Below are 12,820 nucleotides of genomic sequence, written 5' to 3'. Positions count from 1 at the left end.
GATGCATTTTTCCAGCTCTGTTTCGACACTGCGTTCAGAAAATAAAACAGTGTTAATCCCAAAAACCTATGTAAGCTTGCTTCTTTAAGCGGAGAAAGGTGTTAAAGAATCAACAAGGGAATCAACGATGACTCAGACTTATAAGCAGGTCTGATAATGGCATTGGCATCAATACCAGCTTGACCTTTTAAAACTGGAACAACAGTCTTGATGAGACTAACCCTTACACATAAAAACACATAAACAGAAACCTTGCTGTTAGTCAGCATTTCAGTGCTGAACATTACCAGCAAAATGCTATCATTTAAGTTGCTTTTCTTGGAAGTTGCTGGAAAATGAGAGACAGATGGGAACAATTATGGTAGAGCGGATAGTTAGATAGATACCTAATACTAAAAAATACATTATTTGTGCTTCATATTACCAACACCACACCCACTTCCCTCTAGACCCCCTACTCAATTCACCCCACCCCACCCCACACCACCTCACCCTGGTCTCCCACCCCTCCTGCAGCCTTCCAGACAGAGTCTCACTCTCTGCAGGGCGAACAGCAGGGCCGGCAGTGCAATATTAGCACTGGGATACAAATCTACCTGGGAATTTAGATTCCTCATCCTCCGGGACCTTTTGCCTTCGTGCGGACACCCTGGGTCTTGTAGGTAAGACACCGGAGAAGTGAAAATGTGCGATAGCGTCGACAAAACCCATTAAAACCTTTCTCACACATGCCTTGAATGTTTGTGGATTATCTGGTATTGATGGCCACTGAGTTGTCAGATAGTTTGCGATCCTCTAAGAACAAGCAGACAGTTCCAGTTAAATTCGCTGACGTCCTGTGGTCAGCAGATTCTGGCTACAAGAGGGAGTCCCATCTGAGGCCTTATGAGCCCTCTGTGGCTGGATGAATTAATGAGTATCAGCCAGCAGCAGATGCTCAGCAGTATACTGCAGACTGGACTGTTTGCTATGGTAAAAGACAGCAACTGTTTAAGACAGCCTTTAAATTAATACTGTTGTGTGCATGAATTTGCAGTTGTGTTACTGTTTACACCCTTTTTCACTTTAAGTCTTGAAAAATCAGTTAAACCATGTCAGATCATGAAAGCCAGCTGGTGGACAGCTTATTCCATCTCCTCTCCTAAACTTCTTACCTAACACTGTAGTCCCTGAGGAATCTGGCCTTCTCCGGTGGAGTTTTTAGTTCACGAGGATGTATGTGTGCATTTGGGAATGTGCTGACTGATAGCCTTCCTCCCCAGCTGTCCCTTCGAGATTTATCTGGAGCTAAAACAGGCTGCTCGTTGGGGACAGGAGCGTGTCTTCACTTAGAGAGGCAGTAACAGGACCCAGGGCTTCACTCTCAGCTCCTGTAGTTGCATCAACGCAGCAGTTTGCCTCCATCTTGCATTTCCCAGAGAACATCCAAAAACACCTGTAATCTCCAGTTTTTAATCCACCAGCCACTGACTCACATTAATCACAAGAGTAGAGCTATTTGAGTGCAAATCTGTGTGTGAGTGTGCTTTTGTTGATGTGTCTGAGTGTGTGTGTGTGCTGAATTTCTATGTATGTTTTATGTCGATGACAGTCCCACTCACCAGAGTGCTATAGAACATGGGCTCATAAAAATAGCTCACACAGGACTGAATCCCCGGCTAGGAAACGAGCTTCAATTACAGCAGATGAAAAGCAATTACATTAACTGTCTCCCTGTAGACAGGCCCTCCTGCTTTTTCTTTTAGTAAGACTCACCTCCAGCTTCGCTTAATTGCTTTCGACCTGAGAAATTGACAACGATATACTGCCAGGCTCGATCTGAGTGGTTAGTCAAGACAGGCATGAGCTTCCACCTTTGCTTAGTGTCCATAAGGGAATGCAGGAGATACACTTTATGTTTAAAGAGCACCTTATTTAATTAGGGAGCCCAGTAAGATTCTGTTGGGGCTGATATACAACTTAAGTTTGCATCTTCTTCTTAAACATTTTACACTTTTGCTGTTTTACATTTCGTTGCCAGCCACTATCTTGTTGCTAATCCTATCATGATGTAATCCAAACTTTGGGCAGTAATTCTTAATATTCATTTAAACCTCTCTTAAAGTATAAAATGAGTCATGACAATTTATTCCTAGGATACAAAGTCTAACACAGAACATAAAAGCAATTATGCCAATGTCAATAATAATGGTAGTTATTAATTCGCCTTTTTGGTGTTTTTTCAAAAGTCATAGTCAAAGTCAAAGTCATATTTATTTATATAGCACATTTAAAACAACAACTGTCGACCAAGGTGCTGTACATTTAAGATAATCAAAAGAGACAAAAACAAAGGAAGACATGATTAAATTAAAGAAAAAGAAGCATAAAAGCAAAGAAATAAAAGTATAAAATGAGTGAAGTCATGGAACCAGTGATGTTGGTGTGTATTTATTGGTCCATATAGTGGTTTATTATAGAAATATTATAAGTATTTTGACCTCCTGGGGTGGTTTAACAGGCTGTAAACTGTGTATAAACTGTCTTTGCCTTTCAAAACAAGAATGGATTAAGTGACTGAATTAAGTTAAAATATCAAAAGGATGAGTCTGATTTCAAGCTGACCCTTGTATCCACCCCAAATGTTTACCTTGGACAGCTAACTATCTTCCACCTCTGCTACATACAAAGCAGTACTTGTATGGATTGATGTTGAGCTCTCCTTTTAGCTCTATTTTGGTCTCCACCAGCCCCTGAGTGAAATGTGGAAATATGTTAGACAAGAAGCATACAATCTGTTCGTTACAAATTTTTAGGAGAAAGCAACGGTTTGCCTTGGCCAGACTGATTAAAGGAGTAATGAGACTCAACCAAATTGTAAAACTGCTGTGAGTGAAAAGATTCTCGAATGTGGAACCAGAAGTTGGTGATAATTTGTCCACTTTTCTAATACATGTGAGAACCTGCATGTTACACATATGCCATATAATTTAATTTAAAATCTGCATTAGTACAGTAAACAAAAAAAAAGAAAGAAATATATCATAACTTTAATATATTGTTGTTTCTGTTCATGTTTAAGAACCCGACTTTGCAAGAAGTGGTTTGATAGGAAGTCCTTAAGGATCGACTGTTTTTAAACAGTTGATGCTGACTATTAGATCAGGGAGAAATATTTACCATCAGTATCTCTTTTAGACTGTGCCATGTACTTTTCTCTCTGTGTATAAAAAAGTGGTGGAAGGGTAGACCTGTGATTAATGTTTCAAACATATTTTGTCTGTTCTGTATTTTAGCCATGTCCCTTACAACTCCTGCTCCTTCTAACAAGGGAAACAAGGCCAACAGAATCATCACTGACCTGTCCAACATCAGCCAGAATGGTAAACACACACACACACACACATGCATGCACGCACACATACAGCACAATGGCAAAATATTCAGATGCAGCGTATAAACATGAAACACTCTGCTAGTCATTCCAGCTCCTCAAACACTACTTTATTTCCCAAATGATGTGATTATCCCATCTAGTAAATGTCAAATCTTTAGTGCCTGTCTGCTATCAGCCCACTCTACTCATATAAACTGAACTCTGTGGGTGTAAATCATTGCATTCGGTTGTATGATACCACAATTAAATAAGGACCCGCGCTCATGCACACTTGTTCCAAGCAGTAACACAATATCTAACATGCACGCAGCAATTCCTGAAGGGATGTGGGTCATTATCAGATGGCAGAGCAACCACAAATCTGTCACCATTATGGGCAACACAAAATATCAGAGGGCGACTCTGCTCTCACTCTGCTATGTTTGTCTGAGGATGTGTGTAAGCTCCAACAGCTAAAAACTTTATAATGTGTGTGCATTTCTTTGTTTTGTTACATTGGCTGCTTAAGTAGAGATTTTACTTTCTGTAAGAAAGACACTTTAAAAATAGAAAGTTTAATATGTTCATTATGCCAGATCCACCAGTCCATCTGTTCAAAGTTATGCTGTGCATGTTAAAATTATTCAAAGTCAATAAACATTATTTATAATTTTAGTGGTGATTCCAAAGTTTCCAAAAACACCAGAAGCATAAAAATAAAGACAGGAAATGCCTTATTATATTCAAAAGGAAGAGTATAGTTGCAATATTTATTTAGTTTAGTTCACCTTCTCGGCAGATAGGATGTTTTTTGTAATCTCCATTGATAGAGTAGTATACTGTTGATCGTGTGATCTTCATTTCAAAGCTACACTTTAACTCGCTGTGATGTTAAAATGCTGCACCTCTGCTTCAGATTCACAATCCAAAGACATCCAGGATAACTGGTGACTCTGCACTGCTTTTACTCGTGGTCTAAATGATTGTCTGTATCTGTGTGTCAGCGTCGTGATTGACTGGCAGCTTGTCCATTGTGTACCTCGCCTCTAACCTAATGTCAGTTTGGATCGATTCCAATCTCGTACAAACCTCCAAAGGATAAGCGGGCATAGTTTGTTCTCACAGGGGGAGAGCTGGCTGGCTCTGTGGTAACAAAGATAGTTACAGCTCATGGAGAGCTTGTTGACTAACCGTGTATCAAGAAGTTGAGTCCTTGTGAATCTGGAGATTCTCTCACTCCTCTAACACCTCTTGGATGTTGGTATTACCCACTGGTTTATTTGTCTACCATTTTAACAAATCATCTTTCCTTGAGAACTGTCTGCTGTATTGTATGTGATACAAGTTCACCCACTGGTGATCGGTCCCTTGAGGTTGCTGGCTGTCACTAGGTGAAATCAGTCACAAAGAAGATGCTGCTACAAAAAATCTCCTTGCTGTGGTTGCTAGCAGATTGTCATGTAGTTTGCATGCAAAGCACTCACTAACTACTAGGTGAACGATAGTGAAACCTGAATAACTGTGATGCATGGTTGCAGCAAACAAGTTTCAAGAGGTGACAAATGGTCTCCTCTCCCGGTTTCACAACTGCTCAGAGAGTAGCCAATATGTTTTTCTGGGCAAGTTGGCAACTTTTGTGCACACTAATATCTGCCAGTGATCAAAGCAATCACAAGGAGGTTTACCAACTTCTTGGGAAATTCTTCCTTGGCAACTAGTGATCGCCTGGGGGTCACTGACCAGTCCCTAGGTCTGTATAAATGGGCATTTAGCAACTGGTTTCCCAGGGACTACCATCACCCTCCAGCGACATCACTCGACAAACTGGCTGAGGAATGCAAATTTTACACTCTCCAAAAATGATGGACAACTCAATGTCATTTGGTTAACATTCATGTGTCTGCAAAACCTCATTCATCAGCTGCATAGTGACTCACGTGTCAGCCAAAAGGGGCCTGGCCTCGAATCATGCATAACATAAACCAACACAATTTACCCAAATAGTTATTAACTTGGGCCAAATTAGCTCTAGAGAGAAAAAAATGTTAACATGGCAATATATGGCAATTTAAACAGTATAAAAGATGGATGTAGCCACTATGACCCCACATGTTAGCGTTTTGGCCACGGCTGTGTTGTTTTTTAAAGCTAGACACTTAAAAAAATTAGCTAAATTATTAGCTAATGCTAGTTACCTTAGTTGGGAATCAAACAGATAGTTGCTAATTGACGCTAAGTAGTGGAAAATTAAACTGCTAGAATTTCACCCACCAAAAGCTGAAGCAGAAACATATTAAAGTATACAGGAGGTTAGAATATTATATATATAGAGAGAGAGAAGAAAAAATATTTCTCCTTTGGCACATCTTCATTGTCTGTTCCTATTCCAGCTCGGACTGTTATTTTAGAAAGTTTTTTACCCGTTTCTTTATATGAGCTGGTAAAATTAGTAGACTCATTGGAACCATTCTCCAAATCTCTTAATCTCTATTTTAGCTGCGTCTTTGTTTTATTTTAAGGATGCTGTCATCCACCCATTTAAAAAACAGAAGAAAACACACCGATGGTGTGTCACAGATGGCTGTTTTGGGGCCTTTATAATTTATGTTATACCTGCACTGTTTTCAGTTCATTTTTAGCACGTTTAAGGACATTTCTTATTATTGCTATTTAGATGGTATCAAGCTGTTTGCCTCTTTATGGCCCCACCATGTTTCTTGGCTACCGATCTTACATAGATGCTGAATTAAAAGTTGGATGACCGGTAATTTTCTCCAGCTTAATGAAGAGAGGAACCATGGGGTAACTTTTCACTTGAGTTGAGTTCTGCTATGTTGCTCTGAATTGGAAATTGTTATTCATGTTTTTTATTTTGTTACGTCTGGAACATTGTAATTCACCATTCACCTCCCTGGAATGCCTGCAGATTTCTCACTCAGTCTTCTTAGTTACTCTCATGTCACACATCGCTAATGCTAATTCAGTTACACTGGATCCCCAATGAACTTCAGAGTTCACTTTCAGATTCTGGTTTTGACATTTAGAGCTCTGCATGGATCACATCCTCATCAGAGGCCTGAGGACAAGTGATCAGGGCCTGCTGGCTGTGCATCATACAAGGCTGAAAACTAAAGGTGACAGAGCTTTTGCAACTGTGACTCTGGAACTCTCTCCCCCTGAGCCCGAGATGTGTGGACTTGGTGGTCTCTTAAAAAGCAGCTAAAACGGATCTTTTTAGAATTGCTTGTAGGTAAACTTTCCTATTACTATTTTAACGTTTTTGTTGTGAAGCACTCTGTGATACCTATCTTTAAAGCTGCTACATGAATACAAATTTTACTTGCTTACTTTAAGCCACTTTCATGTTGACTTCATCTTTCGGAGTTGGAGGTTGGTGTAACCCAAACTAACAGCATTCCCAAAAGCCTCTCTGCAGGCTTTTAAACCTACAACCTTTAAAGCTATTTCAAAAATGTTAAAATTACACGTATCTGTTGCATAATACAGTATTACTTAAAAAAAAAGACACAGCCACAAAATATTATTTGCTAAACTCTGGATATGAACTCTGCAATCTGCTCTGTCTGGGCACATGCTTGTATGTGTCATTTAACAATCTGTTGACTTCTTTCCCCATTTGTGTCCCTTGCTGTTTTCTCTATCAGTCCTTCTGCTGTCACATCTGCAGCCACATCTGTATCTTTCCACCAGTTTGTTTTCAGTTGGTCGCTTATTCATTCAAGGGCTTATCCTGCTTATCCCTTATTTTGCTCTGGTTAATTCCACTGGATCTGTCCATCATCCCTGCTGCTGTGTCATTCTGACTGTTTGTGTCATATCTCTGTCAGTCTCTATGTTGTCCATCTGTCCACCCCCTGCCTCGATCAGTCTTTCCAATTTTCTTCCAGTCAGCAACAGCCAGCTCCAGTTTCACATTCTTCTGAATTAACACTCTAATCAATATCCCCATGGGAGAGTTCGCTCTGCTCAGCAGTCTCAGTTATTCTCTCTCTCCCTCGTGCACGCATGCACACACACACACACACACACACACACACACACACACACACACACACACACACACACACACACACACACACACAGTCTACACACCTACTTGCCCAAGTCTGATTTACGAGGTACTGCTAACAGCTCTCTGCAGCATTGCAATGCCAACTCCCTGCTTTATAGATGTGCTTGTGTTTGTGTGTGTGTATGTGAGTGAGAATGTGCATTGGTTTATGGCTCAACTCCAGGTGTTATGAGTGATATCAGAGTGTATGTAGTGGATGAGAAGAGTGTTTAATGAGGAGCTCTGTGGAGCAGTAAAATCTATCAGATCTCTCCATCACAGAGAGAGGAGAAGCAAGAGGGAGGCAGTGTGTTATAAGGATTTCCCTCCATAAACAGTTCTACCACAAAAGCTGCAGTGAAATCCCCCAGTGCACTTTTCTTCCATATTGCTACGGCCTCTTAGCCCCTAGAACTCCCACAGTTTCACATGAACACATCCTTTAACACCACACAGCAGGTTTCTACTCCAATTTATCACTATAACAATGATCTGGAAGCCTGACAATAAAAACCTACACTTTTGAGACTTGTGCTGTACATCCTTCATTCAATATCAGGCACTTAAATGGACTTTTTAATTTCCCAAATGGGTTTAAGTGAGAATAACTGTACCGCTGACATGGGTGTACAAACCTCTGAATCCACAATGTTAATGACTAAAAATTGTGTAAGGCGAAAAATCATAGCTCGGTTTATTTTATTCAAATGGGAAAATGAAGAAAATGTTAATAAAACTGAATTAAATAAAAAAATCTCTGGAAATATGCTTATTCACTGCCAAATATTTGACCAAACGACCACTTTTTAAATATGAGGGCGTCAGGAGGTGGTTAGCTTAGCTTAGGATAGACTTTTTGGACATTCTTACACTCATTCTGGCAGAAGCAGACTCTTCCCTCTCATTTGCAGCATTTCTGCAAAGTTGAGCAAGTCATCTCTTCTCTGTTGGCACGCAGACATGTTCATTTAATCCAGCCATTCCCACCCTTGGCTCATTTTGAACAATTTTATCTTTCCCACACGATAGCTACCACTTTTGACAAGATATAGGATACTTTTCAGAATAAAAAATAATATGAATTAAGAATAATGTGGATAAAAATGTAAATGTTTATTTATAACTTCCCTGCAACAAAAGAATAAATATATGTATGAACATAACCACCAAGATATCACACATCACTTTTTGAAGCCTTGTGTTGTTTTGACTTTGTGAAATTAACACTTGGAGCTTGATTTGAGCATTTTGCCCACCCCGAGTTCAATCTTTGAAAAAACAAAAGCATATTATTGGTAAGGGATGGATGTGACAGAGAAACCGCCTACAAACATGTACCGACATGTCAATCTTAAAGTAGCAAAGTCTTGAGCTAAGCTTTGTTGGATTTCACTTCCACTGAGCCAGTTGTTGAAATTACTGAAAAATCAGTGACAACAGGTCTATTGGATGGTGAAACATTGTCAGTTTGTATGGAGGAGTTCAGGAGAGAAATGCTATATCTGTCTGTGAAACAAGGTGAAGGCTTCATCATGGTTGGTGCTGGATTCAGGCCAGTGAAGAATTTGTCAAAATAGATGAAGTCATAAAGGTAGAAAAGTAAAGTCAAATTTGGATCCACATTGCAAAACCATCTGGAAAATGCCAGCGATCCCAAACACACTGCCAATAGAGCAAAACCATACCAGGACAGAAAAACACACAGTGGAAGACTATCAGTCATGGACTGGCCTCTCCAGAGCCTGCACCGCAACATTATTTACTCACCCAACCATTGCAACACTATTAAATCCATTTGAGCTGAAATATTGACATTTCGATGAGTCTTTGCTTTCAGCATTGCCATAATTTCATTGATTATCACTGGTTGCTTTACACTTACAACATTGTATTACACGTAATTTTCTCATGTAATGTATTATAAATTTCTTTGTAGTTAATTTATTGCACATATTTAACAAATAAATAAGAACCTATCACCACTATTCCATAACAAATACAATTAATTTGAATGACTTGTCACTGACATTCACCTTGAAGCACTGCAGCACTGTATTTTTATAATATATGTGTGAGTTAGGGTAACGGTATCTTCTCTCTGCACACTGTCAGACGATGAGACAGACCCTGAGGCCTCTGAGTTCGATCTGGGTACCAAGATCAAGGCACCCAAAGATGTGATGCTCGAAGAGCTCTCCCTCCTCACGAACAAGGGGTCCAAGATGTTCAAGATGAGGCAGCAGAGAGTCGAGAAGTTCATTGTGACCAACGAGAACATGGTGACTGTGTATATGAGGCGCTAAGTGTTTGTGTTGTCTATATATGTTTGTGATCTGATAAGATTATATCCTCTGTATTTTTAAATATATTTCAGCAGAACCTTCAGAACCTGATTATGTCCCCTCCCCCTGTGCCTCCAAAGCCTGAGATGCCAAAGGAAGAAAGTATGATCACAGAAATTCTCTTTTCACTATTTGTGATGCCTTCCTTCTGTTAAAAGTATGCATGTCATATCTGTGGTGCTCACCTCTTTCCTCCCCGTTCCTGTATGTCCCAGTAGTGAAGGAGACTGTGGATGAGGAGGTGGAGAAGCAGAAGAAGAGGAAGGACTATGTACGCACCTACATATCCCCATGGGAACGGGCCATGAAGGACAATGAGGAGCTGAAGGCCACGATGAAGCCTTGCATGCCTGGACCCATCCAGATACACCCAGACCTACATCAGTACAAGAGCTTCAACAGGTACTGTATTACTGAATGACTATTCAAGTATATAATGACAACAACACCCAGTGCTTTATCCCCTTAATCATGAAGCAGTGAATAGTTTCCTACTTCCCATCTGTTTCCATGGCTTTACTCACCACAGACACAGCCTTTACTTGCTGTATAACATTCCTGATATTTCAAAATGTACTTTAACACTTACCACTGAGCAACATTTGGTCCCCGATGTCATTATCTTAATCTTATTTGAACCGTGGATCTCAGTACATTGTAATACAGTTAATAATTCTTGCACAGCTGTGTCCTCTGTGATTAGTAATGGACCTGATTATGCAATCAATCTCAGATGTATAATAAGAAAACAGGCCCCTGGAAACAAATATGTAAAAGTCCCTCATACATGGGAGAACTGATGAGAATGGATCCTATGTCTTTGTGTCTTGTGAAACTTTTAAATCTCTGTTTGGTCATTGAGAGGCTTCTTGAAATTAGTTTAAAACTCTTTGAGGTGTTGTTTTGTCACTATTTGATGTTGATGTTAGTTTGAGACTCTTTGAGGTTGTTTTCAGACTAAGGTTGTTCTGAGACTCTTTGAAGTTACTTTGAGACTCATTGAGGTTGTTCTCCAACTCCTTGAGGTTAGTTTTGGACTTTGGCTATTTTGGATCTTGTTACATGCCAGCAGGCTTGGCTTGATTTTCTCATTTTACTTGAGTGTGAATGACTTCTCCCTTTTAGTATTTAGTATCTCTATGTATATTTGTCCTCTATCTATGCCTGTATGTTGGTGCAGACATAGATAGGGATAGTTGTCCTTTTGCCAATCGGCCCACATTTCAACAGATTTGAGCCAAATGTTGCAGAGTTGAAGATACAGTGAACTTTAGCTTAGCTGTCATCGATTCTCCCATGCAGGAGGCCTTTTTACATATTTGTGTCCAGGAGCCTGTTGTGTTGTAATACAATCAAGGTTTATTGCTTATTCAGACCCATTAGTAATGGCAAAGGATACAGCTGCTCTTATGGTGCTTCGAAAGAATTATAAACAGTATTGCAATGGACTGAGATCCAGGGTTCAAATAAGATTAGGATAATGACATCTGGGGCAAAATGTTTGCTCACAGTTAAGTAGAAAAGTACATTTCTAAATGTTAAAGATGCTGTTTAGTAGGTAAAATCTACATCTCTGCTGAGTTTGATAAAACCAGTAAATTTCAATGAGGTGCTGACACGGCTCTGCATTGATGTAAGAGAGGTTTTATTAGCAGTTGTGCTGATGTCTTTGTCATAGTTTAGTTGACTGTGTGGCAGAGGTACACTCTGACATGAGGATCCTCACCTTACCACTCTCTAAGCTAGTAATTCTTTCATTCAGTCAGCAAAATATGTTGTGTGGAATGAGTATGTCAACCTTAAAAGAAAATGGGGTTTTTTTGGGGTTTTTTTTTGCATTTTGTGTTTGAAAGTTATTAATTTGGAAGTTACTTTACTGTACTGCTTAACACCAAAAATACTTGTCATCCTTTTTCTCAGGATGGCACTGCCATACGGCGGTTATGACAAGGCATCCAAGTTGCTGACCTTTGAGCTTCCAGAGCTCAATGTTGCCACCGAGGAGCCTGAACCTCTGCCCACACTGCAGCCTGACATTCGCTCGCGCCCCTCGTTCAACCGCACGCCCATCGGCTGGGTCTGCAGTGAAGACAATTCACACATCCACACAGATCTCGAGATCCCCTTTGACGGAGAGACAGATGACCTGTGATGAGCTTTTAAATTTGCAGCACCTAATAACTCATAAGTCCAGTGAGAACTCCCAACATGTACTTTAATTGTAAAAAAAAATAAACAAACATAAATTATTAAAATTGATGTGATGGAACAGGACAAATTATCTCCCCTGCTCTACTGTGTGCTGTCTTAGCTTTTAGCCTTTAGCCTTTACATCTTCACCTATGAATGTCTGTGACTTTGCATATTATGAGATACTGTGAGACCTAAAACAGACAAACACTCTGCACTCTTAGAACAATTTATACAATAAACTTCCCCTTTAGAGAATGTCTGCTGGCTTCTCATTCCATATGTGAAAGTAACAAATTAATAGAAAAGGAAGAAAGCAACTCAAGGTTGAAAACTTTTACACTAACTCTTAATGACCTAACATGATATTGTCATGAACTGAAAGTTCGCCTAAGAAGTGGACCCAAATGCAGACACCAAGAAGCAGAGGAAACTATTTACAAGAGTGTTTATTTGATAGCTGAGATTGTGAGACAGATTAGAAATGGCTACGGGGAAGTGGCAATTGGAAATGAGAAGGGCGGCCCTAGGAAACTGGATCACAGAGGAGGTTATGTCAAGAGACAGAGAGGCAAAAGGGATCCTTTCGCCTCGTCCTAATAGACGGAGAGGGAGTTATTGTAGGCTCTGGGGGGGGGGGGGGGGGGGGGGGGGGGGTCGTCCAAAACGTGGAGACAGTTTCCTCTAAACATAGGGGAGCTGCCTCGTTACCTCCATGGAGAGCATAACGAACTAGAGGCAGGTTGCACAGGTTTAAGTAGCTCTCCCGCTGATTGCTTGCAGAAGAGGCCCAGGTGAGGTACAGGAAGCTCCACCCCAAAGGGATGGACAGGAGACCAACGGCCACGGGTGGAAAAACCC

The 12,820-nt window shown here is 40.3% G+C and overlaps 1 protein-coding gene across 4 annotated transcripts; it reads left to right on the top strand.

Moving 5' to 3' along the window:
* Positions 1-497: 497 nt before the first annotated feature.
* On the top strand, positions 498-12,217 carry myoz1b (myozenin 1b). 4 transcript variants are annotated; one of them, XM_012920612.2, is made up of 6 exons: positions 498-662; positions 3,276-3,362; positions 9,540-9,706; positions 9,805-9,871; positions 9,988-10,171; positions 11,690-12,217. In XM_012920612.2, exons 2-6 carry the CDS (start codon positions 3,278-3,280, stop codon positions 11,919-11,921), a joined length of 735 nt encoding a protein of 244 aa, XP_012776066.1. In that variant the 5' UTR covers positions 498-662; positions 3,276-3,277; the 3' UTR covers positions 11,922-12,217. The 4 variants fall into 4 exon arrangements, with proteins under 4 accessions (XP_012776066.1, XP_023008499.1, XP_023008495.1 ...); XM_023152731.2 differs by having other exon boundaries at positions 9,985-10,171; XM_023152727.2 differs by having other exon boundaries at positions 9,802-9,871.
* Positions 12,218-12,820: the final 603 nt, after the last annotated feature.

The sequence above is a fragment of the Maylandia zebra genome, linkage group LG8, assembly GCF_041146795.1.
Source record: "Maylandia zebra isolate NMK-2024a linkage group LG8, Mzebra_GT3a, whole genome shotgun sequence".
NCBI classification, from domain to species: Eukaryota; Metazoa; Chordata; class Actinopteri; order Cichliformes; family Cichlidae; genus Maylandia; species Maylandia zebra.
This window is presented reverse-complemented; position numbering and strand designations above follow the sequence as displayed.

Bases quoted from the DNA above. Each gene is read 5' to 3' on its own strand.
- myoz1b (XM_004556595.2), top strand. From the start codon at position 3,278: ATGTCCCTTACAACTCCTGCTCCTTCTAACAAGGGAAACAAGGCCAAC. The intron at 3,363-9,539 runs GTAAACACACAC...GCACACTGTCAG, and splicing joins GTCCAACATCAGCCAGAATG to ACGATGAGACAGACCCTGAG. The intron at 9,707-9,801 runs GTGACTGTGTAT...AATATATTTCAG, and splicing joins TTGTGACCAACGAGAACATG to CAGAACCTTCAGAACCTGAT.